Source organism: Miniopterus natalensis, chromosome 6 (genome assembly GCF_054644295.1).
Source record: "Miniopterus natalensis isolate mMinNat1 chromosome 6, mMinNat1.hap1, whole genome shotgun sequence".
Lineage (NCBI taxonomy): Eukaryota > Metazoa > Chordata > Mammalia > Chiroptera > Miniopteridae > Miniopterus > Miniopterus natalensis.
In genome coordinates, this window is record NC_142086.1 from 65,109,036 (window position 1) to 65,134,441 (window position 25,406).

At 38.5% G+C, this 25,406-nt stretch overlaps 2 protein-coding genes across 3 annotated transcripts; both read left to right on the plus strand.

The window, feature by feature from the left end:
* Window positions 1-3,114: 3,114 nt before the first annotated feature.
* On the plus strand, window positions 3,115-15,756 carry EIF5A2 (eukaryotic translation initiation factor 5A2). Its single transcript, XM_016202980.2, has 4 exons — window positions 3,115-3,315; window positions 3,841-3,945; window positions 9,864-9,995; window positions 10,525-15,756. The coding sequence occupies exons 1-4, from the start codon at window positions 3,151-3,153 to the stop codon at window positions 10,582-10,584; spliced, it is 462 nt and encodes a 153-aa protein (XP_016058466.1). The 5' UTR covers window positions 3,115-3,150; the 3' UTR covers window positions 10,585-15,756.
* A 3,956-nt stretch (window positions 15,757-19,712) lies between these two features.
* RPL22L1 (ribosomal protein L22 like 1) lies at window positions 19,713-22,909 on the plus strand. 2 transcript variants are annotated; one of them, XM_016202982.2, is made up of 4 exons: window positions 19,713-19,755; window positions 21,288-21,377; window positions 21,543-21,664; window positions 22,649-22,909. In XM_016202982.2, exons 1-4 carry the CDS (start codon window positions 19,747-19,749, stop codon window positions 22,791-22,793), a joined length of 366 nt encoding a protein of 121 aa, XP_016058468.1. In that variant the 5' UTR covers window positions 19,713-19,746; the 3' UTR covers window positions 22,794-22,909. The 2 variants fall into 2 exon arrangements, with proteins under 2 accessions (XP_016058468.1, XP_016058467.1); XM_016202981.2 differs by having other exon boundaries at window positions 19,716-19,755; window positions 21,285-21,377.
* The last annotated feature ends 2,497 nt before the right edge of the window (window positions 22,910-25,406 follow it).

Genomic DNA, 25,406 nt, shown 5'->3' on the forward strand with positions numbered 1-25,406 from the left:
CAGAACAGTGAAAGATTTGAGTCATACAACACACATTTTCCTGGCTGATGTCCAACAAGATAATACTCTGCTTTCTTGTCTCGGTTGTCAAACAATAAAGCATTTTTGAGTCTATTAGTGCCACTTTTTCATATTTTTGTGACTTTTGTTGGTGACGTGGCTGTTTAAAATGGCCCCCAAACATAGTGCTGAAGTGCTGACCAGTGTTTTTGAGCACATGGAGGCTCTGATGTGCCTTACAGAGAAAATACGTGGGTTAGACAAGCCTCTTTTGAGCATGAATGATAGTGCTGTTGGCTGAGAGTTAAATGTTAATGAATTAATACATATTAAACAAGGTTTTAAAACAGAAACACACTTAAAACAAGATTATATATTGGGCAATTGATGAAAATGTTGTGACCAGAGGCTCATAGGAACCTAACTCTGTATTTCCCCTGTGAGCAGTGGTTCAGTACTGACTTAGTGTTCCAGTGACTTCTCTAGTATCAACTGTATTTGTTGAATGAATGAAGATAGATCATTTGATTCCAAGTCCAAATCATATGTGAATGCAGTATATGGTGGTAGTTAATGCAGTGATTGTAGAGCCAAACTGCCAGTCTTGGCCTTCTGACTTGCTAGCTGTGTGATTTGGGAAAATTAACTTTTCTCTACTATTTTCTGCAACTAAAAATGTAGATAAAATGTTAATGATTACCAGGGGCTGGGTATGGGGTAGAGGACTGACCACAAAAAGGCAGGAGGAAACTTTTAGAATAAGGGAAATATTCTGTATCTTGATTATAGTGGAGGTGACATAACTGCCTATGCTCTTCAAAACTCATAACTAAAAAAAGATAAATTTTACTTTGCATAAATTATAAATTAATAAACCCAAGGTTAAAAAAGTAACAGTGAAGGTCAAGATTAAAGGAATGACACACATAAAACAGTTAATGCATCTCCTGCTTACATAAGTACTCTTTAAACATTAGCAATCATTCCAGTGACAAAAGACAGGGAAAGGTTAGGTGGTGTAAGGAATAGCAGAGTAGGCTCATGAGCCAGGGTTCTAATCTGGCTCTTTCTATATTAGCTGGAGGCTGAGCTGTTTACGGGAGTTTACTTGCTTATTGCAAAGGCTAAGTTAGACAATATATGTGAAATATCTGTGTAAACTTCAGAGCCACATAGGAATATGAGAAATGGGACAATTCATGAGAAAGCAATACAATTATCACAGGGCCATGCATACTGGGGTGTGGAGGTCACCTTTCCAAGGTAAGAAAACGTGGTGAGTTGTGCAAAGGGGAGCACATCTCTTTTAAAAGCCTCGGTCCTTGCCTGACCCCGCGGGGCTCAGCGGTTGAGCATCGAGTCTGATTCCCGGTCAGGGCACATGCCGGTTCCGGCTCAATCCCCAGTGGGGGGCGTGCAGGAGGCAGCGGATCAATGACTCTCTCATCATTGATGCTTCTCTCTCCCTCTCCCTTCCTCTCTCTGAAATCAATAAAGATATATTTTTTTTAAAAAAAGTCTTGGTCCTTAATCCTATACCTTTTGGCTCCAGGTGGACTTTGAAGACAACCCAACTGCCCTGAGGTATGGACACGCCTCTCACTCAATGGAACGCCACCTCCAGTGAGAAAGAAGAGCCGAGCTTGGCAGAGCCCCCTCCTGGGCTGGACCATGCGGTGGGACTCAGACGCCATTCGCCTCTACAACCGTGTGAGAGCCGCCGGCTCACTGCTGCGTTTTCTGAAGTTCAAGGACGTGGGAGAGGGCTGCTGACTCCAGCAGGCCCCCCAGCGGCAGGTGCTGCCGTAAACTCACCAGGGGAGGCTGAGGTCCTAGGAGGAGCCCACAGCGCGGAGCCGGCGGGCTTGACCACCCAGGGGGGCTGGAGTTGGCCTCCGACGCCGCCTCCACAGCCACGTGGGACTCCGCAGGAGTCTCTGCCTCCCGAGGGCTGACGACCGGCACGTGACGACCGGCACGCACCTGGGGGCAGGGTCCGCAGCGCACGTGGTTTGGTTCCTGTTAACTTGGGCTGAAACCCCAACGCAGCGACCCTGAAAGTCCCAGCGAGCGAATTTCCCGGCGGGCGCGTTCACCCCCCAGCAACCGGCCTCCAGAAAGCGCTCCTCACGCCGGAAGTACACTAATCCGCAGCACGTGGGGTTGCCAGGGCGCTCTTCACGTGACTGGGCGGGGCCTCGGGCACCTTGTAGCCAATGGTAGCCCGGGAGGGCGGTGCCTGTGACGCGCCGGACCTATCCCGGAAGTGGGGCTGAGGTGGGGGCGGGAAAGGGCGGGGAGGCCGGGGTGTGGAAAGTGTGGCGGCCCCGCCCCGTCTCTTGGAATTGCCGCCGCCGCCACCGCTGCCTTCGCCGCAGCTGTAGGGGACCCGCGCGGGTGCGCAGAGAGAAAGGCTCTCTTTCTTTGCTGAAAGGTGAAAACAGGGAAAAACTGGTAGGGCTGGGAGCGGAGCAAGGCAGGACCGCGAGAGGCGGCCGGAGCCGAGTCCGAACGAGCGGAGGAGGAAGGGTAGATGGGGGAGCCGAGGCGAGCGCGGGACCCGCCGGAGCTAAGGCCCATGTGGGGCCGGGCCGGGCCGGGCCGGGGATGCCGGCTGGACCAGGGGGCGCCTGAGAGGCCGGGGCTCCGGCGCCGCGGCCCGGGGGCGGAGTGCGCGCCCGATGCTCGAGGGCTCGGCGCTGCAGGTCGGGTCCTGTTACCCCCGTTCTTGGCGGGGGCGTGCGGCCTGGGCTGGGTCCCCGCAGTGGCGCTCAGGGCGGCGGCGGACGGCGGGTGGCGCGGCGCGATGCGGGAAGGTCGCCGGGTTCTGCGGTGGGACGACGGGGGGCTGGGCTTCGCCGCTCCCTGCGCGGGCGCGCGCCGAGGGGCTACTCCCCGCTGGGCGAGCTGCTCCGCGACTTCCCCCCGCCTCCCGGTCAGTGGGTGGAAAAGTTTGTAGAGGCCGGAGTGAGAAAGTGTCCCTGTTCTCGGGTGGGTATGCTCCAAGTGCAGAAATCGTAGATCCATGATGCTTGGCACGTAACCCGTCCGGAATGAGATGTCTCTTTACCTGTGTGCCCGTCGTTAAAGAGCAAACACAAACTTTTCGCGTAGCTCCCTCGGAAAAGCTGCCACCTCCCCAGCCCACCCATGGCGGATGAAATTGATTTCACTACTGGAGATGCCGGGGCTTCCAGCACATACCCTATGCAGTGCTCGGCCCTGCGCAAAAACGGCTTCGTGGTGCTCAAAGGACGACCGTGCAAAATAGTAGAGATGTCAACTTCCAAAACTGGAAAGCACGGTCATGCCAAGGTAAGTGCCCTTCCAGGTCTGTCTGTGCGTTGAGATTTTGATCGTTTGTGTTACATTACAGCACTTGAGACTTGTAACTTTGTAATAAGCACTTTTTTTTTCTTCCCACAATGACTGGGAGATCTGCTGTTACTTTGAATTCTGAAAGGTCGCATTTCCTTCTTGGGCCCTTATAATATTTCATTAATTGGGAATTGAAACTTTCCTGAGTCCTAGTGACTTAGAAGATCTGTTCAGTTTACAGATTAGAAAACCTAACGTAATTCTAAAACCTAACTTCATATGCCCTCTTATCACTTAGTTACCGGTCTGTATATGATTTGGGTCTTGATACATCATGATGCCCTTTAGTTGTTCACTGCTTCTCAATTCCATGACCACTATCCTTTTTTAAAGAAAGTAAAATTAGATGACCTTGGAAGGAGAATCTATCATAATCAGAGTCGATATTGTGCTTTTGTGTATGTATTGAGTGATATACTTGGCAAAGTTTAAACAGGTTTTCTGTTCTCCCTTCTCTGTTAGGTTCACCTTGTTGGAATTGATATTTTCACCGGTAAAAAATATGAAGATATTTGCCCCTCTACTCACAACATGGATGTTCCAAATATTAAGAGAAATGATTATCAAGTAAGTCCTAATTTCCTTTAGAATGCCGCTTGTTTCTTAAAGATGTGAATACTTTCTGCTACCAATTGTAATTTAACAAAAACCAGGAGTAGTTTTGTAGGTTTTTCTAACCAATTATTAGGCACCACTTATCTTAGAAATCGGAGAGATAGTGACATTTAACAGTTGTACCTTATCTAGGATTATTGCTAGTTTGCTCTTTTAATATTCTTGCATATTTAAAAAGGTGAAGACTTCTCATTATTTCTCAGACTAGGTGACTGAATATTATGACTGAATAAGTTTAATTTTTAGTAAAATTACTGTTCTCTTTGTCGTAAAACATTTCAAATTTAGGTAACTCCCTCCCAAATGTCTTACTTCTTTTCACTTATCAGACCTAGGATTTTAGAGAAATTTTGGAATTCATGTTTCACCAACCAAGTTTGTGTATTAACGAAATGTGAGTCAGAATGTGGTATTCTTAAATAGGGAAGAGAGTTGAAATCCTTAAATGTAAAGGATCAAATACATGGTCACTGAATATTGTAAAGAAAATAGAAAAAATATGTAATTGTTTTATTTATACTCAGTGACCATGCTGTGACCTTTTGTTAAATTATAGGTATAAACTTCACATTTTAGTTTCAATTATACATTTGGATAGGTCATGTTTAATGATAGCATTTTGTTGTTTGGAGTATTGCTAGTAACCAAACCATTGACCTCATAGTATGTGGGAGCTCAGGTTAATCATAACTAAAGTCTTTCTTGAAAGTCTTAAATTTCTGTATCAAGCATACCATATATAGAAGTCTTTTCTGTTCATTTTACATAGTGAGAGATACAAGTGTGACACTTAGATTTGTTTTATCCAGTTTAAACTGATTTCTTTCTATACCTTTTATTGTATTGCATAATTTTGAAAGAATGTTACCATCAACTGCTGTTACCCCAGTGATTTCCTTTTACTCTTTGTCCACATGTAAACATATTGTACATGGTTTGAATCTAGTAAGCGGTTTTATATTTACACTTCCCCGTTTATCATAAATGTTTTCGAGGTAGCTTCAGACTGTAGAATTTTGAAACGTCTTAGTATAATAATAGCAAGTGTGTTTTTTTTGTTGTTCCTCTGTTTTTGTAGTCAGGTAGGTCTCAATTTGGATCCAGTTCTGCTTTCTAGCTGGATGACCTTGGATAAATTATGAAACCTCTCTGAGCCTTAGTCTTTCCATCTTCAAAAGAGGGTAAAGTGAGGGTTAAATTAAAAATTGCACCCCATAGTCACCTCCTAAGTAGATATACACCAAAAAGTGGTTCTTTTCTGCTCCCCCTTTTCCTGCATGAAAATTTCACTCATTCATTCCATTATTCTTAAAGCACCTAATTTAGACATGGCATATAGTAGGTGCTCAGTAAACATTTGTTAAATGCATATCTAATTATCCATTGAGGTGAGGATAGTGCAGCCGACTAAGGTTAAGCGTAGAATTTTGCCAAAAGTGAATTTCAGTTTGCATCCTTAACATGTGAATGCTTAGATTACTTGATACTCATTATATTCATTAATATGTATTCAACATAGAAGGCTTTTGCCTTTGAGTGTTTCAGAAAGATGGCATCAGTAGTTCAGATAATTACTACTGTGATCAAATTAGCCAATCATTGACTGGAACTCAAGATTTAACATAAAGGAAAAAATTGGGTGTGGGTTTATTTTGGGCTATAACGGCCCAGGCAAGGGTGAGGAGAATGAGAGTGAGTCCCTTGCCTAGAGCACATTTAAATAAAGATGGAACAAACAACTGTGCCAAGCCACATAGGAGCCTAAGGCAAAAGGAAAAATCAGTAATTCTGATTCTGTCTTTTAAAAAAACCTTGATATTTTGTTCATCATGGAATATTTTGCCTTATTTCTAATTTTTAAAAACACCTCATTAAAATATTGATCTGATCACTGATATTTCTTTTTGTCACCACCTTAAATTTTGCACCCAAGACAGGTGCCTCACTTGCCTTATCTAGTCCCAGCCTTTGGTGGGTAGCTTGGTTAAGAGAATGACTGCAGGGTGGGTAAGAGAATGACTCAAGCCCCACAAATCCTTGCTTTGGCACTTACTGTGTGACATCGGTTGTCAAGTTATTTAACCTCTTGCCTTCCTTTCTTTATTTATTAAATGAGGATAATGATAATGAACTTCTCATGGGATCGTTGTAAAGCTTAATTAGTCAATACTTAGAATAGTGCCTTGCAGAATAAGTACTTAGTGATCACATCTTTATCAGGTCAACCGTAGAATACTGATTTCTGTTCCATTTTTTAAAAATTAGCTCTATGAGCCTTTCCAATTATAGCTATTGTGCTATCCAAGTGTCTTGATTAAATTTCTACTTTTCTTATTTGGCTACATGTAGTCCTTTTTATCTGCTTTATTTGGTATTTCAAGTGCCTATTTGGCAGTCAGCTAAAGTGAATATATACACACACACACACACACACATACATATATATATATATATATATATATATATATATATATATATACGTTCATTATAATAATTAAAAAGTAAATCTTTGTTTAGGAAAAGAAACATTAATATTTATAATTTTAACTTTATATATTTTAAAATAAGTTCAGAATGAAAGAAAAATTGTCTCCTGACTTTCATTGCAAAATGTAGTTAAGATTAGAATTCCTAATTTCCGTTACTCCCTAGCAGTCACTGAAGACAGTCAATCAAATGTTTTTTTCACTCGGAACTTTAAACATATTTGTATTTCATTTCATTGTAGTTATCAGTTCTCAAATTATCCTATCTTTGGCCAGGGAGAACTTATCAGGCAGTCTTCTGAGCTCCTTGAATATGCCTAGTGGTCTTTGATAGCACCATGCTTTCTAGTGTAACAGCTGGCTGCAGGCTCATCTTCTATACTTCCTGCTCTGAACCTGGAATTACTCATTTACCAAAGGAACCCTATGGAGAGAAATGGCACCTATGGGAGAAATAGCACCATGCATTGGATTCTTTCAGTAGGAAAAAGAAACACACATACTTCTACCTTTATTTTTGGGACATAGTATATTTCATTTGTTAGTCAGAAACTTGATAGACCACTGCAAGCCTAACACCTCTATTACTAGTTTTCTGACCCTGTCCTCTCCCATTGCCCTGCTTGCTAATAACAAATGATTACATACTCTCTCTACCCGCCCCCCCCCCCAAAAAAAGTTGTTCAAAGTCATCTTAAATTTATCCAATGAGTAGATTTGTTTAAAGATGAAGGATCAGAAGGAAATATTTATAATTGACTTATAACTGTATCCTCACCATCCTTCCTCCCAACTCTGTAGAGTCAGAGAGGGCTTCGAGAAGAGATGGAAAAAATTGCACAAAAATATGCTTAAAACTCAATGACACCCTTAGCTTTTTTTTTTTTTTTTAAGGTTACAAATTTTTTTAAAAAGGGAAAATTGCACCTTTACAGTGGAAAAATCTGGCAGATGCCCCCTTAGCCAACTGATCAAAGTTAATGTCACAAGTAATAGCACATATTGAAATCATTTGCCTTCTGATGTGATTCTCTGAGGACACATCACTTATGTAGTATTCCTTCCAAAAATGCATTACCTGAATCATAAGGAAACAGTTAGACAAACCCCAAATGAGGAATATTGTATAATACAGTCAATCTGTGCTTCCCAAAAATGTCAATGTCAGAAAAGACAAGGGTGAGGAACTGTTCAATTTAAAGGAGACTGAACTGATATGACAGCCAAATACATACAAGGTAAGATCCTGGAGTTGGGAGGGAAAAGTTACTATCAAAGACAATCTTAGGACAATTGGCAAGTTTGAATATTGACTGTATATTGAATAATGTTTTAGCAATGCTGAATTTCCCAATTTTGAAAACTTAACTGGTTATATAAGAGTATGTCCTTGTTCTTAGGAGAAATGCAGTGAAGTATTTATTGCTAAAGACTTGTGTGAAACTTATTCTCAAATGGTTCAGTAAAAATAAGAAAAGAATTAGAATGTGTGATATTTATTTAATATACAGAGAGGAAAATGAACACGTGGTTAAATGTTAACAGTGGGTGAATCTAGGTAAAAGATAAGCGATTTTCATGCATTATTTTTATAACTTTTCTGTATATCTAAAATTTTTAAAATAAATAATTTAGGAAAGATCAAATAATTCATTTTCATTATTTAATTTTATTTTTCTATAGCTTAGTTTTATTTTTAAAATTTTAATTGTATTTATAAAGCAATTATTTTAATAAGATATTTACTATATATATAAATATATTTTTACATTATATTTTATGATATGTTTGTACTTTTTTAAAAATTTGAAATGCTTTATATTTCATCCCACAGTTTATTTTATGAATTCTTGACTCAAAAAAATAAAGTACCACCACTATGTAAATAAATATCAAAATACAAGTATTATTATTAGGCTTCTAAGTTTCAGTCACTAATGGCAATGGAACCTTAACTCTTGAAATAGACAAGTTCCACTTCAGGGAATTGCTAAAATAACCAAAATCAAAAAGATCTGCCTTGTAAGCCTGTAGTTAATTGTTTAAAAATTATACTTCAACCTCCTTATTCCCCACTCCTCTATCAATCACCTCACAAATGTTTGAGAGACATAAAGATTAAAAGTGTTGTGGTTGAGCACTAGCCTGTTTGGCTCAGTGGCTAGAGCTTCAGACTGAATGGTCCCAGGTTCAATTCTGGCCAAGGGGCATGTACCTCAGTTGCAGGCTCCGTTCCCAGCCCCGGTCAGGATGTGCTTCCCCCTCCCCCCTCCCTCCCTTCCACTCTCTCTGAAAAGCAATGGAAAAAATATCCTCAGGTGAGAATTTTAAAAAAAAGGTGGTGTCCTTGCTTTGTAGGATGTTTATGGTTTTTTTGTTTTTGAGATTTCAGACAGGTGCAAGACTGATATCTCTTGTGGTAGCTGGAGTTAGTGTGGAAGGCCGTAGCCGGCTTTGGTAGTGCCATCGAGGAAGAGGTTTGAAACTCTACTCCTACAGCGTGGCTGTATTATATGACATTAGTTAAAGGGGGTCCAGGACCACGTCTTTGACTCCTGCTGTGTAGTTCAGTGTTAACATCTGGTATTCGGGGTGATTGCCTTCTATAAAACCTGTTACACTGAGTTCTAGGCACACTGATGGTATACATGCTTTCAGAATAATGAGTGCAGCCTGGCTGTTTCCTCATGTCTATAAGAAAAGAAATTCAGTTATATCAAAATAGTGTCTTCTTGCAAATTAGGTTGATACCTGGGTTTGTTTCATTTTGTCATCAACAAGTTAGTGTTTGTCCTTTTAAAAAAATCTGGTGTTGTTAGCAGTGAGTTGGAGACTAAAATTTTTCCACTTTGTTCATAATTAAACTGAAGAACACATTGTTTGTAATTGTGAAAAACAAAAAATAACCTTTATGTCCATTAATGGGAAAATGATTAAATTAGTTACAGTGTATCTATGCATTTGTGAAGTGGTTAAAGACACTAAAGGTAGGTCCATATTTTCCAATTTGGAAAGAGTTCTAAGATATGTTATTAAGTGAAAACAACTTGCTGAAAAATACTTATACTATTTATATTTCTTTAAATAATTATATTTATATTATGTACATAAGTTGTAAATTCTTCAGGATACATTATAAAGAAGACTAAACTGTTTAATAATGTAGAGACTTGGCAGGGGGAGTGCAGGGAGGAGTGTAGACTTACACTTTTAGTCTACGTATTTTAGAGTTTTGTATGTCTAGCATGTTTTAAGCATGAAGAATATATTAATGTATTACTCTGTACTTATACTAATTAATATGGATTGCAACTTAACTATGTGAATATTACAGAGGAGTGGATGTATTCTAATCAGTGCAAATGATATAATTCCTCTCAACAGCTGATATGCATTCAGGATGGTTACCTGTCCCTGCTGACAGAAACTGGTGAAGTTCGAGAGGATCTTAAACTGCCAGAAGGTGAACTAGGCAAAGAAATAGAAGGAAAATACAATGCAGGTGAAGACGTACAGGTAAAGACCTATGAGAAAATTATTTTTTGAAACCATTTTTTAAAAATTTGGCTTTAACTTTTTTGCGTAAAATACTTACATAAAAAGTAGTTTAAAATACTGCTGAAATGTTGAACATGATCTTTGTAAGGCAGTTTTCCCATGATATCCTTAGAGCCCATTATCAAAGAAAGTATCAAAGTTAAATTTCTTGCTACATAGACAGTCAGCCTCAAATTTGTTTTGAAGATCAACATCCGAGCTATTTTTTAAGTATGAAAAAGAGTGCTGTGGAAATACATAACATCTAATAAGTACTGAAACATTAATAGCTCTTATTCTCCCTGTTCCCTGGAAGTTGCCTTAAAAACCACAATTTAAGAAATTTCTAGCAAACTATACACAAAGTAGATTATTTGGTCTTGGAAAAAGGTATCTTTCCAAAGTTAATATGTATAAAATGTCCATGAATATACAGTATATAATGAATTAAATACATCATGTGTGTCTTCCCTTATGAATGACTTTTGCTTGCATTTTCCCCTTCTAGGTGTCTGTCATGTGTGCAATGAGTGAAGAATATGCTGTAGCCATAAAGCCCTGCAAATAAATGGGAGCATCAGGCATGAGCAAACTTTTAGGTCTGGACCGACTGCAGATCTCAAGTTTGGTTCTAAGTTGTCACCAAAGCTATGGCCTTCATAAGCAACCTCATTTATCTTTTAATTGTTTTGACATTGTGCTGAGTTAGTTTTTCAGGCAATTGGTAATTTAAAAAAAAAAAGATCAAGATGTATAATTCTTTTTTTTTTTTTTTTTGTAGGTTTTTTTTTTTTTTTAATAACATTCCTGTGGTTTTCAGTATGTGAGTCTGAGAAACAGACAAGGTAGCTTCCGCAGATGTGATTTGTCTGAGCGCATCATTCCTGAATTTTACTTAAATGATAAATAAACCAGGGTTTCAAATCCAGCAATGTAGCATCTAGTGGTATTGAAGTACCACATTTAAATTGAATTGCTTGGCATTAATTTCAGACCTAATATCACAGAGTAAGTAGATTATGAATTGGAGCTGTCAGCTTTAGCCTATGTGTGGCAAGCACAAATTCTTAAACAAAAATCATGTTATCAAAAAGTGTGAGTTGTCTTAGTAGCCATGTGCAGCACCCTATATTACCTCGGTATTACCGTTCTTCGCCAAACTGTTGGCTGACTTAATATAACCTTATGTAGTGATTTTCATATTTGCTTGTGGTCGACAGAGAGGCATTAAACTGTTGGGTGACTATTAGCAAGTCATCTTGTAAAGACGACACAGGCACAGTGGCAAAATGCATTGACTAAAGCTATAGGTTTTATTTGAGGCCTTTGTAATCAGCATAAAATAGAAAATTTCTTTCTAGTTGTACTTTTGCTTTTAACTTTTGTGCCCTCCCTCCCCCCCTGCCCCCCCCCGTATTTAAAGGAGTGACCTGCTTTATAGGATACTAAGCAGTGATTTTTGTTTTCTTTTGAATCCTCACCCGAGGATGTTTTTTCCATTGCTTTTCAGAGAGAGTGGAAGGGAGAGAGAGACAGAGAGAATCGATGTGAGAGAGACATCAATTGGTTGCCTCCCGCCGACGGGGGCTGGGGATCAAGCCTGCAACCGAGGCACATGCCCTTGGGCAGAATCAAACCTGGGGCCCTTCAGTCCAAGGGTCGATGCTCTAACCACTGAGCAAAACCAGCTAGGACTAAGCAGTGTTTGTTTTTTGGGTTTTTTTTATGAATTATGTTGATAAATTATGTTGATAAACATTATCTGTAGTAGTCACTCCTTTCCAACCATTTGTAAGTAAACTTTTTTTGACATCAAAATATTTGTCAGACAAAAACTGGAAATTCTTCAAATTGATTTGGAACATTTGTTAAATTTATGTATATTTTTTTCTAAAATGAAATGAAAATGAATTATGGAGGAAAAGTTACTTTATGTGATAATCATTAACTTAAGTACCTATATGTATTTTTTCTGATTGTCATGTGACTTAATTCAGTTACTCATGTGAAATATAACTAGGAAAGTATTCTATAAAACTGAATTATTCTTAAAGTGTTTTAGGTGACCTTGCTGCATTTCTGTTTAGTGTTTTGGATCATACCTTATTTCCAGAATTCTAAACATTGTCATAGGATTTGTGAGGACATTTGACTCAATAACAATGGTTATATTGGAGTGAAACTTAGAACAAAGTTAGTTTCAGTAATACCTTCATTCTCTAGGACTGATTATGAGACCTCTCCCATCATGCCTTGATTTATATAAGCCCTTTATTCCTGTGATCTAGAAGAAAGTATGTGATGCTGTAGCTAATCTAATCAGTGACTGGGAATAGCATTAGAAACAGAAAGTCCCCAAGTTTTAGTTACTTAATTTGCTCATACTTCTAAATCTTGTGTTAGCCTCATCAAACCCATTTGGAAAGGAAGCAAGATACTTGAAGGAAATGCAAAGAGAATTCTAAAGCACAAGAAATATTGAGACTGTGGTTAATCATTTTTAGTGTAACATGTTAGCTTTTGCCCATCTAAAGCACAATTAGGAATTAGGCTAAATTCTTTCCAGTATTCCATTTCATTATCTACTACATGCTGCTCTAGTTTTTAGTACTTTATAATGTGTATGTTATTTGCTACTGGTTGGCATTATTACCCACAGGAATTCTAGAAAGTTACCAATCTGTGCTGCTTGCTGGTCATGTGTGTGACCCCAGTTAACCATACTAGTGTTCTGATTTAGTATTAATTCTGGATCAGCATGCCGTTGGTCTTCCAAACTTGTCAAACTTCACGTAAATATATTTTCAATTGTGAGGAAAGTGTATGTAAATTATTATAATGCATCTCTACCTTCATACCTTGAATGGCAAAAGCTATTTATGCATAAATAATTCATTTTAAGTACTATGAAAAATTGTAAATACTTTTCTGACATAGATTTTAAAGATATGGGACTGTTTATTTTCACATAAGTCAATACGTGTCTCTAGAACGAAATATTTCATTTAGTAAAGCTTTATAAATTGTATTCAAAAGAAGCAAAGAAACATTTTTTAGCATAAAACAAAGTGACTTCATTCTCTTTTGACATCAGAGATGTAAAAGTTGATTTCTAGTATTTGTTGTACTTTTTTGTAGCAAATGGTAAATATCACAAGTTACCATGTATAGAATGTAGACTGTTGTATTGATAAGTTATACAGTGATATACCATATTTGTATGCAGGCATTTCACCAGTTTATATACAACAGTGATTTTCGACCTTTTATCATCTCATGGCACACATCAACTAGTTACTAATATTTTGCGGCACACCAAAAAATTATTTTTTCCGATGTGGCAAAAAAAAAAAAGTATAATTTTGATTCATAATTTTGATTCATTCACACCAAACGGCTATTGTTGTGTTGGCTGTTGTCATCTTTTATTTGACAATCTAAGGTAGAAGAGATCAGTGCTCCTGACTAAATAGGTGGGTATTGCATGTTTTAAAAATTCTTGCAGCACACTGGTTGAAGATCACTGATATACAATATTACATTAAGAAGTGGAATGTGTGTTTTTTTCTAGAACATTTTATTTCTACTGTGAAGACTTTGTTATACCTTATATGCTATAAAGTTGTATACCCTCTGAAATCAAATCATTGCCATTTTGACTTAGCATTTGCATCATAACATAATTATGATGTTTCTTTCATGTTCCTTTCCAAGGGCTGTCAGTCACTTGAAATTGTTGCTAACCAAGCTCTTGAATCAGTTTCCACTGATGATACAAAATTCCGTACCAATACTTTATAACAATTACCAAAACTCTCCTGCAGCCAGAGCATGATATATCTTTAATAGATGCTGCAATAAAATGTTTAGTCTATAAAGTTGGGGACACAGTGTTTCATTATAGCACAATGTGTGTGCATGTGCACACACAGCTTTGTATGTTCTTTTTACAAAGTCCTTCCAACTCTTAAAAGTACTGTAGTCTGGTAGTGCCTCAAATGTTGGTAATTTTTTTTTTTTAATTTACAACTTTTCCAGAAATTTGTTTTTATACTTTAAGGTTTCTCAATTAGATTATTTCTAGTTGAGCTGTAATTTGAATGCATTGTTCTCAGGGCCGTTTGTGCTAAGAGTTGAAGTTTCATTATTTTAAAGATAACTGCCTAAAAATATATTGCAGAATTTTCCCAAACTGTAATACATACAAATAAAAAATCCTTAGTAGCAACATACTTAAACTAGATGCTGAATATTCAAGAAAAAATGGGAACATTAGTGACATCAATACTGGAATTTTGCCATATGCTTTTTTCATTTTAGAATACAGTTTGATAGTGTTATCTTAGAACCCCATCCTTAATGATATATCTGAAGACATTTTTTTAGCATGGACCCCAAAGATAGTTTCAGAGTGGTTTTCTAACATGCTTAGGGACAACAGATCAAAATTCATAATGCTCTTTTAGGTACATTAAAATGTTTACATGTTGAATTCTATTATATGAACTAGGAACATATTTACTATGAGGAAATATGGCTCTTAAGAAGTGTAAGAGCAAACTATAGACATATTTCCATAAATAGTATATTAAACTGATCAACAGTTTAAAATTTTCTATCATTTAGGCATAATATTTCAGTTTTCAAGCCTTTTTTCTCCTAGCATTCAGACAAATAGTAGGCAACAAAGCCTTAAGAAAAATTTATTGTGGAAGGTCTTAAAGTTGAGAAAATTCAATTTATTAACTTTATTAAATTTTTTTCTCTCTGAATTGGGTATATGGCATCATTATTTGATTTTAACAGGGAACATTTGGATTTAGCTTACGGAACACAGATGTTCTGTGGGAAGGAGCATGGCTTGAAGTCATTATATAATTTAATATTTTTCCATTAAATAAATATCTGAACATCAGTTTAACTACCAAGTGAAGTCAAGTGCCTGAAAAGTGCTGTATACATCTAATTAGCATGCTTTCCTTATGTGAAAGATGCATCTTAGAGCAATGACTGTCAGGCTTTCACCTGCTAGAAACATACTTATTGCCAAACTTTGCCATCCACCATTGTTCCTCTCAGAACAGGTTGAAACCTATTTTACAATTGAAAGAGGGGTTCTTTCATTTATATGAAGTCCCTAAAACTATTTCTTGGTAGTGGTAGACTTATCTTAGTTCGAGATTGCACTTTTAAAAAACTCTGGACACTAAACTATGTTCAGTGATGACTGCACAGCTTGTCATAAGTCATAGTTGTGATCTTTCTTGAGAGGAACTCTTCATTGTTGTTAATATCTACTACAAATAAGCACTCATCCTTGCTACAAAGTGTAATGCAAATGACTAATTCTACACTAGCGTAATGAAAATGACTAGTTCTGCACTCTTACGTACTTTTGTTGTCCTCTCCAAAAGGTTATAGTTGAAATAGTATTGTCTAATCCAACGGCACTTTATTAGTGATACATTTTATTTGCCTTAGGAGTAGGAGAACTCTTGTTTTTACCTGCAAAGACACATGTTTTAGCTAAAATTTTAATATTGTAAGAAATGCAGTATTATAATTGTGCATTTTACATTCCAAAAGGTAAAATTCAAATGTTAAGTCTTGGGCTGTACTAAAATAAGTGTTGAAATTCTTTAAAATGTAGATGTAAACATCAATTATAACTTTGTTACATTAAAATATATGTGTCTGTTAACTTCATCAGTTATATTAAATAAAAATAAAGTTAACAGCATGCACTATTCTTGTATATATACATTTTTAAAAAAAAATTCATACTAGGAAATTGTGTGAATTAATGTGTATATCACAGGTAAAAGAAAGTTTAACTTTTGTATTTATTGTGTTTTTATATTCTAGGTCCTTACTAGACAGTGCCCCAGCTTTATGACCTAGAATATTAACTTACAAATTTTATTTCCAGATTTAGGTACAGTGTTTTTATTTTAAAATTTTTAGTAGCTTTTTAAATATGTAAATAGCCACATGGTTCAAAATTCTACAGGTACAAGAGTAAAAACCTCTCATCTTCATCTTCCTGTGCATCCTCCCAGACATATTATGCAAGAGAGGTTAATGGTCCCTCCCCTCCCCCTAACCTCCCAGGGCCTGAGCTGTTCTGTGCTGCCAGGGTTGCTGTTCTCTTTCTACGGTGATACGAGTGGTGGGATGAGTCCCTGGAGCAGACCCTTCACCGGTTTTCCAAGCCTCCTCATGTCTAATCAACACCATCTAGACAGATTCACCCCTGGACGGCTCAGTGGTTTCTTCCTTTTTTACACTTTACCCTTCTAGAACATCTCTCGCTCCCGACATGTGAGCTATGCCAAGACGGCTATGGCAGTTGTCAGTCACCTTATCCATGATCAGTATTACTGATAATCTTTCAGGTCCAGCAAACATAATTAGGCAGTAAAAGAGGCACTAGAGTCTTCCACCCTCCAACCCTACTCTTTATTGCCACTTGCAAATACCAGTAGCTCTGTTTCCCAGAGGTAGGCATGGGAAGGGGGGAAGAGCACATGCAAAGGGGCTCATTGTGTGTTATGTACCAGCCTGAGTCTATTCTCCCCCGGCCCCAGCCTCATGATTGAACATTCTGTCCAAATAGAGGGTGTCCTGAGGAAGTGCCACATTTATAACCCATACTGCCTGTAACACGTGTTCCACTGGACACCTGAGACATCTAGTCCCACAAGATGTTTAGCAGTATCAGTTACAACCAGTGGGTGTGTGTTGGTTCAGAAGGACCCACCTACAAGGTTACATCAATCCACTGTCCAATTTCAGAGTTATTTTTTAAATCCAGTCAAATTAATTTTTGGCCACACCGTGGGCGCTTCCTAGAACCATACGATTGCTACTTTTTTGTACAGTCGGTGTTTAGATATACTCAAAAATTAGCCATTTTCTTTGCTATTTCTTTTGCCTATAGGCCTTTCTAGGATCATTTTTCTTCCTGAAATATATCTTTCAGAATTCCTTTACTGGGAGTCTTTTGGTAGCAAGCTTCCAGTTTTGCTATCTAAAAATACCTTAAATGCATCTAATCTCTTGAAAGATACTTTTCTAGTTTGTAGCTCTAGGTAGACAGTTACTGTCTCTCAGCACGAAGATGATAATCCTCTGCTTCTGGCTTCCATTTTTGCTAATGAGAAGTGAGCAGTTAATATAACTCGTGTTGGTAAATATTTTGTCTTTTCTCTATGAATGCTTTTGAGGTGATTCTGTGTGTTTTGAAGTTTCACTGCAGTGTGTTTAGGTGTGCATTTCTTTTAAATGATCATTCCTGGAGTTTACTGGGCTTCCTAAATCTACGAATCCAGCCATTATTTCTCTAAATTTTGGCTTTCCCCCATTTTCTCTATTCAATATATACAGTCTCTTATTTGAGTTTGATTTTGTAAGTTTTTATTAGGTTATTTTTATTCATGGATGAAATTCATGATTTTCATCCCTGTGTTATTTAGTGATTTAAAAAAAGGTGTCAGCTCTGTTTTCCAAGTTTATCTCAGGGAGTCCCTTGTGCTTGTATTTAAAGTTCATTTCTCTGGAGAGCGTTTGCATTTGCTTATTTTGCTTGGCATGACTAACCCAAGCACACTTTAAACTATATTTTCAGCCCAGCTGGGCGTGGCTCAGCGGTTGAGCATCGACCTAGGATCCAGGCGATCGGGGTTCGATTCCTGGTCAGGGCACATGCCCGGGTTGCGGGCTAGGCAGCCGATCAATGACTCTTATCATTGATGTTTCTCTCTCTCTCTCCCTCTCCTTTCCTCTCTCTGAAATCAATAAAGATGTATTTAAAAACAACAACAACTATATTTTCAGGTTTTTCATGCTATTTGAGCAGTGCTCGTTCCAGCCCCAAGCTCCTGTGAGCATGGGAGCTTGTCATTTCTGCCTCAAAAAAAAAAAAAAAAAAAAAGGTATATAAACTTTGCCACCAGTTTCCACTGAATAATTACTTAACTACTTAGTAATTACCTATAAAACCATATTTTAACCAGTCTTTTAAGGTGGCTACATATGGAGGGGGTTTTTCTGTGAATTTAATCTGCCATTTTGTTCTGTATTTTATTTTACTGATTTATTCATGCTTCAGTATCATGTAGACCCAATGGCTGAAGTTTATCCTGTAATAGAAATACACCTGTCATATATTACAGTATCTTATATGTGAATAGCTGGGACAACAACTTCCTCTCATTGTTCTAAATTGTCTTGGCTCTTTTCAGACACTTTTTATTTCATATGTTTTAGAATCCATTGTCATATATCAGTGGGCGCTGACAGGTATTGTATTAATATATACTGTCCCTGTGTATAAAGCTTGGGAAGAATTGAGTTACAATATTTAATCTTACCATCTATACATTTCTGATTAATATTTTTAAGTATTTTTCCTAAGTAAGAGTGTTTTCTGTTATAGCTTCTAACTAGTTATTTTGGGATTACTAGTTATTTTGAAATATGTGTTGTTAATAGTTCTTAACTGTGTTTTTGTTGTTTTGGTCAGAACATGGAAGACTGTCATAAACAAGCAAAATAAAATAATAAATGCCTCAATTAATGTTTTCTTCCAAAATATCCAATACTACAAGAATCATTTTTTCTCTGCAGCCTGGCAACCCTTAAGAAGGAAATGCTAATTGCTCTTTTTTCCCCCCTTAATGTTTGGGAAAGAAGTGAAATTATTGTGGTTCTTGAGGCAAAGAACCAAAATCTTCTAGAGATGGATTCCTGAGAATTTAGTACCTTACTCATACGCTACAGGGCGTGTGCTTCATTAAAGCATAGTTCCCACTATTACTAGTCGCTGTCATAAAGGATATGCACAGTTGTCATTTTTTAGGGTCACTCTCCACCCCCCATCCCTGCCCCACCCCATATGATAGTTTCACTTCCACAAACACCACAGCAGCACTCTGAGAAGCAGGCCACTTTCACAATCCGACCTCAAGTTACAATTCAAAACTCAAAAGCTATTTTTTCCTTTTGTGATCAAGACTGTCACCACCCCACCATCCACACTCGTGTGCATTAGATATTTTGGTAGTTAGGTCTTGGAAAATATCCGTTGAATTTTAAGTGGGAGGCATTTTGGATGGAAGTGAGGAATCCTAGGGTTAACTCTAAAGAGCATGATAACATGGAATAAATTACACCCAACAGCTGAACACTACGTGATTTTCTCTTAAAGGTCTTTTTTCTTTCCAAGAATCTAGTTTGTGTTGACTTACGAAACAATGATCTCCCTCAACAGTCATTTAGAAAGCAGAACATAGATACAGAAATAACTTTTTTGCTGGGGATTATAATTGCAGTATTAGACAGGAGATCTTAAAGCACCTTGAGACAATGCCTTGCCCTGATTGGAAAGATCTAGGCGGTCGGTGAAAGATGACTTCTACCTCGTCGGATGCGTGTATCTCGCTGCGGGTTAATTGCTGAGATCATTGTGGTCAACAAGCGAGTCACCCGCGGAAAACAGAGAAGCATTTCAAACCCCGCCGCTGGAGGGCGCTCTCAGCAAACCTGACTGCCTGCGCTCCCCTGGCCACGCCCCCGGTTGCCCGAGTGACGGGCCTCCGCGCTCCTCCCCAAGTTCTCTTCCGGCCGGCGAAGGCCTTACGCCTCGGCGCGTGACGCAGCACGCTAAGCTACAAATACGTGCCGACGGCCGCCGCGCTCTCTCTCTCTGCTCACGCGGACTACCTGCAAGATGGCGCCGGTGAGTGGGCTCCGTCTCGCTGGGTTTGTCTTACGCCGAAGTAGATGACTTTCGCATCTGGAGAGTTGGGGTTGTGTCATTAGAGGTGAAGGGAGGGTAGAAGTGGAGACCGGGTCAGGGAACAACCACGACGTGACGGCTCTAAGTTGTTTTTTGAGGTAACTGGCTCGCGGGCCTCGTGGAGCTGGCGCTGGGCCGGGCCTTGGCTTAGGCTGAGTGGCGGAGCGGGCGCGGGAAGGAGGCAGGAGGGTGAGCGGGGCCAGAGGCGCGGGAGCACTTGGGCCGTTTCATTAATCCCGCGCGCTGGGTCATGACGGTGCCGCCCTGTTTGTTCGCAGCCGGAGGGAGCTGGTGGCGGGCTGGTCGGACGGCCTCTTAGGGCGGCGGGGGCTCCGAGGCTCGCCGCCCCGAGAGGGCCCCGGTTACAGAAGGGGACTTTGTAGCACGGAGTTGAGGAAGACGTTTGTCTGTCTCATGAAGGAATTATGTGAAATGTACAAATCACGAATGTGCTTCAAACATTTTATGTACGTTATCAGGGAACCAATAAGCTGTTAAAGTCGGCCCAGAGAGCATTTGAAAAGTTAGATGTGTGTCGGAAATTTACCAAAAAAATGTCAGGGAGGGTGATATTGCTGGGTTATATACTAAAGTGGGCCGTGTCCAAGGCGGCCGTAAACCCTCCGGGTTAATCTGTTCCGCCGGACAGAAATTGTTTGCGTCTCCTAATCAAATAGTGCCCCAACAGGGCTGTAAATTGCCCGGTCAAGTCCAGCTCCTAGTAATCTTTTTTACCATTTCTAAGTTTTGGATGATAATTTTTTTTTTTTTTTTTTAATTGGCACAAGTTCCTCAACTACCTAAGAAAGCAAACTGGCCTTAGTACTTGGTACCCATTTGGGTGGACCTGATTTGGAGTGACATCCTCTGATAAATACTGATTTGTATGTTTCACTACGTTGTTTGAATAAAAATAGTAGCTACAGCGCCGTTTGAGTTGTGTAGCATTATTATGTAGCATTGGCTTGGGGTCTGGAAAACTTAAATTACATATGTTTTTAAAATTAAAAAAAAAAAAAATGTACCAGACTAAAGGTCTCCCTCCCTTCTCACCTATAACAGTTTAGGAATTGAATTTTCTGGGTATAATTGCTGTAATGGAGCTTCGACTAGGTGAACTCTTCCCCATCTGCAGTGGGGATGGCAGTAGTAAAGCAGTGTCTGTCCTGTAGAAAAAAGTACCTGGTCATTTAAATTGGGCGTCAGCGGTGTGAAAAATAATAAAGGCCATAAAACTTTCCTTGATAACTTTAACAAAGGGGGTGTTTCTAGTTTTAACTTGCAGTAAAAAGTAGAGTGATCCTCCTGATCTTTTCCAGTTGTAAAATTAGGATTCTTTGGAATCTTCTAGTGAAGGGAACGACAATAGTAGCTCATCATATACTTCGAAACACGGATGGCGGATTTCCATCAGATTTTTAAGTGAATAAATTGTTTTAGAGAGTCATAATTATGTTAACTTTCTATAGCAGAAAGCCAAGAAGCCTAAGAGGACAACCTGGAAGTTTGGTTTGGACCTTACTCATCCAGTAGAAGATGGCATTTTTGATTCTGCAAATTTTGTAAGTATTGCTCTATTCAGTGTTGTTTTTTTAATAGTTGTAGAATTCTTAATAATTATTGAGTATGTAATTGATTTTAACCTAAGTTCTGTTCCTAGGGTACCTTCCCTAGTGAATATCTAGGGTTTTCTTCCCTAGTTTTGCATTTTTTCTGTTTTAAAATAGGAACAGTTTCTACGGGAGAAAGTTAAAGTCAATGGGAAAACTGGAAATCTTGGGAATGTTGTTCACATTGAACGCTTCAAGAATAAAATCACAGTTATTTCTGAGAAACAATTCTCTAAAAGGTTAGTATTTGTTTTCCATAATATTTGAGTGAAATTATGATAATTGAGGAATGTTTTACAGAATATATAATCCTAGTGTTCTCTATTCATATGTAAGAATAGGTATGTTACTGATGTCAGTGAACTATATCAAAAGTGTTTTGAACTTTAATAAGGCCTATACGAATGAAAAATCTATTAGTAACAGTACCAGTTACTTAGGCTGGTGTCAGTAAGTGTAATTTATTGTGTGAGTACAGGCAAGCTATGTCCAGACTCTCTGTCCAGTGAATCATAGGCCTTGTAGTCAATCTTGTATATAAACTAATCACTAGGGATTTGGAGATGAAATATCTGTCCTGGAGGATCTTACACACATACAGATAAATATTATAAAATGTGATGCTGTAATTGCAGTATTAAAGGTATAGATAGGGAGGGCACAAGAAATTTGCAGAAAACCTGAGAATGAACATAGTGTTGCTGGTGAAATGTGGTATTGTTAGTAGAGGGAGCATCAGTAACAGGGCAGGAAGGCTTGATGAGAGCATGTGGTAATTATGAATTGCTTTAAAGTGGAAATGGAAGAGAATGGCTGGCGGTGAAGTTAAAACATGCTGAAAGTTTTTAATAAGGACAACCGTATGTTAGTTGCAGGGCTGTGTATAATCTTGAACTTGTAAGTAGAACCTGTTGAAAGGTTACCTCAAAAACAATCTGATTGTGGCAGTAAGATTGGAGAGGAAGCTGTATACTGCTCTCCTGCGTACTGGCTTAGTTTTAAGGCAATGGGAGAAGAGTTTGTAGAGTATAAACTGATTCTAAGTAGGGTTGAGAGGCTACCTTATTTGTATCCCTAGCAATCTTGCACAGTGGTAATACAAATGAAGTATTGGAGGGATTTGGGAACCCAAAAGATGAATGTAACAGTACATCTTACATGTAATAAGCCTTTGCCTAGTAGGTATTGTATTTCTTAATGAAATTCATGTTTTTGTTTTAAAGATACTTGAAATATCTTACCAAGAAATACCTTAAGAAGAATAGTCTTCGGGATTGGCTTCGTGTGGTTGCATCTGACAAGGAGACGTACGAACTTCGTTACTTCCAGATTAGTCAAGATGAAGATGGATCTGAGTCTGAGGACTAGGTGAAGCCACCTTTTTATAGGGCTTTGCTTGCTAATAAAACAAATGAAGTATACAAGAGAAACCTCTAGAAATGGACTTTTAATTTATCAGTGAATAAAAAACCAACACTATGTTACGCTTTTGTCCTTATTTCAGTGTGTGCTATTTACATGAGGCTGGCTATCCTTTGATAGGTTCTGTAAGCAGTATTTAAGTAGCTTATAGCTAGTGGAATTTTTCCCAGGATTTCTGAAAATTATTGTTTTTACAAATGTCCTCAGGTTAAAAGGTGTAGCGTTGTATAGGAAATAATAAAGCATAGTTTGGGTATAACTTTATTTGGTAAAATATTTAAGATTCTCTTGACAGTCTTAAATATTTTTGTAGTTTGTAAATGCAGTCTTGAGTGCCAAGAACATATCTCAGAAATAGGTGCTCAGTATTGAATCACTCGGCCCTCTGCTTCAGAGGATGCTTTCTAATGAGCATAAAGAGCCTATGGATGAGCATAGTACTGCTCTAAACCAATGTTTAATTGCCAACCAGAAGCCTTGTGGGCACTAGAAACTCAAAACCTTCAAATCTGGACTCCTACTGTCTTACCCACTAAATCTGTGTTCCTCATCTGAAAAATTACAATTTACTCAACCCGTTGAGTTGTCTCCTTAACCCCTTTCTGCACCACCATCCCACCACCATGATCATTCTAAAAATGTAGGTCAACCATTACTTAAAACTTCTCAGTGGATGGACATTTTCCCCAAAATGAAGAGGCCTTTGAGAATTCTTTAAACAGGATAAAATCTATGGGGCTTGGTAAGGGACACTGATGTTAAGGGAGAATTCGAGAGTGATGTACAACTGGCTAGATGGTGGCATTTGCTGAGTTTAGTCAGAATAGAAGACACATTCAGTTTTGGTCATGCTGAGTTTGAGGTCCAGATGTCAAGCAAGAAGTTGAGTTTATCAGTCCAGAGCTAAGAGGAAGGATTTAGGTCTTAGTACTAGGTACATAGGTAGTAATAAACGGTGTGAGTAAAATTGCTTCTGGGGAGTGGAGTGAGGATCAAGTATTGCTAACACCAACTGCCTCCTTCATTCCTTCCCTAGGGTAATCTTTTAAAAACTGGTTGTGTCATTCACACTTAAAATTGCCAGAGGGAAGGGGTCTTAATACATGGTGATGGGAAAAGATACAACTGGGTGGTGGGCACACAGAGCAATGTACAGATCTTGTAACAAACCCACACCTGAAACGTATATGTTCATATTAACCATTGTCACCCAATACATTTAATACAGTGTTTCTTTGGGAAGAAAAAAAAGCTATGTAAATTCCACCTCCATAAACTCTATAATAAAGATGAAGAGGAAGCATGATAATACAGCCCTAAAAAAAAAGTTCATTTAATGTTTAATGTTGTGTAATAGGGCCTCTGTGCATTGTGCCAGATAAAGAGATGCATGCCTTGAAGGAGTTGGCAGGTTGAGACAAAATCATTTATATAAATTATATTTAAAGAAGTCTAATTCCTGTATTAGTCCCCTCCGTTCTGCTTCCTCCCTCCCCCTACAGGTGGCCATTTAAAAAGAAAATTGTGACAGATATGTATACCATTAGTTAAATGACAGCTTACGGTACTCACTTTTCTCCACATTACTTTTTTTCACTTGATATCCTGCATCAGTCACTCCTGTGTAGCTGTACCATAGTTTATTCAACCAGTTCCCTACTTATGGGCATTTAGTTGTTTCCAAATTGTTGCCACTATAAGTAGTGCTGAATTAAAAGCCTTGTGCAAATACCCTGTATTTTCCATTTAATTTTTGGAGTCAATTCCTAAAAGTGAGACTGCTAGATCAAAAGAAAAAGGAATGTGTAACTTAAATATATATTGCCATTTCCCTCCATGGGGGCTATGTCATTTTACCTTCCCACTAGCAGTGTATGAAAACTTCCATTTTCTCATGGTCTCACCAACAGATTATATTGTCCAATTTGAGTTTTTTGGTTTGAGTTTTTTCATCTGATAGGTGAGATGGTTTTACTCTTCCTTATTGCTTTGGGATTTTGAGCCATTAGAAGAGTTCCCCGCATTTCCAGGTTATTGTAAAAATTATTTCATATATTCTAGTGTTTGTATGATTTCATTTTTTTTAGATTTAAAATATATCTATTGACTTAAGGGAGAGGAAGGGAGAAGGAGAGAGAGAAAAATATCAATAATGAGAAAGTCATTGATTGGCTGTTTCCTGCACCCCCCCACACACACACGCTGGGGATAGGGCCCACAACCCGGGCATGTGCCCTGACCGGGAATTAGAACCTCAGTCTCCTGGATCCTAAGTCAATGCTCAACCGCTGAGCCATGCCTGGCCAGGCTCACTTTTTTAGATTTAGATCTCTATTCTGTTTGGAATTTACCGTGGTTTACAATTTAAGAAGTAGATCTAATTTTATCTTTTTCCCATGTTGCTGCTTTCTTATACCATTAGCCCTGATTCTAAAACACTCCAAAAGTTTTTATTAACACTGGTTTTCCTACTTACCTGGAAACCTGTGTTTATGGTTCTGCTGAAGTGGTTGGATAGTCTATATTTATAGCTTTAGTGTGCTGCTCTTTAACAAGCTG

Coding starts and splice junctions, on each gene's coding strand:
- EIF5A2 (XM_016202980.2), top strand. CDS start 3,151: ATGGCGGATGAAATTGATTTCACTACTGGAGATGCCGGGGCTTCCAGC. Junction 3,316..3,840: donor GAAAGCACGGTCATGCCAAG/GTAAGTGCCCTT, acceptor CTTCTCTGTTAG/GTTCACCTTGTTGGAATTGA. Junction 9,996..10,524: donor ATGCAGGTGAAGACGTACAG/GTAAAGACCTAT, acceptor TTCCCCTTCTAG/GTGTCTGTCATGTGTGCAAT.
- RPL22L1 (XM_016202981.2), top strand. Junction 21,378..21,542: donor TTTTTGATTCTGCAAATTTT/GTAAGTATTGCT, acceptor GTTTTAAAATAG/GAACAGTTTCTACGGGAGAA. Junction 21,665..22,648: donor GAGAAACAATTCTCTAAAAG/GTTAGTATTTGT, acceptor TTTGTTTTAAAG/ATACTTGAAATATCTTACCA.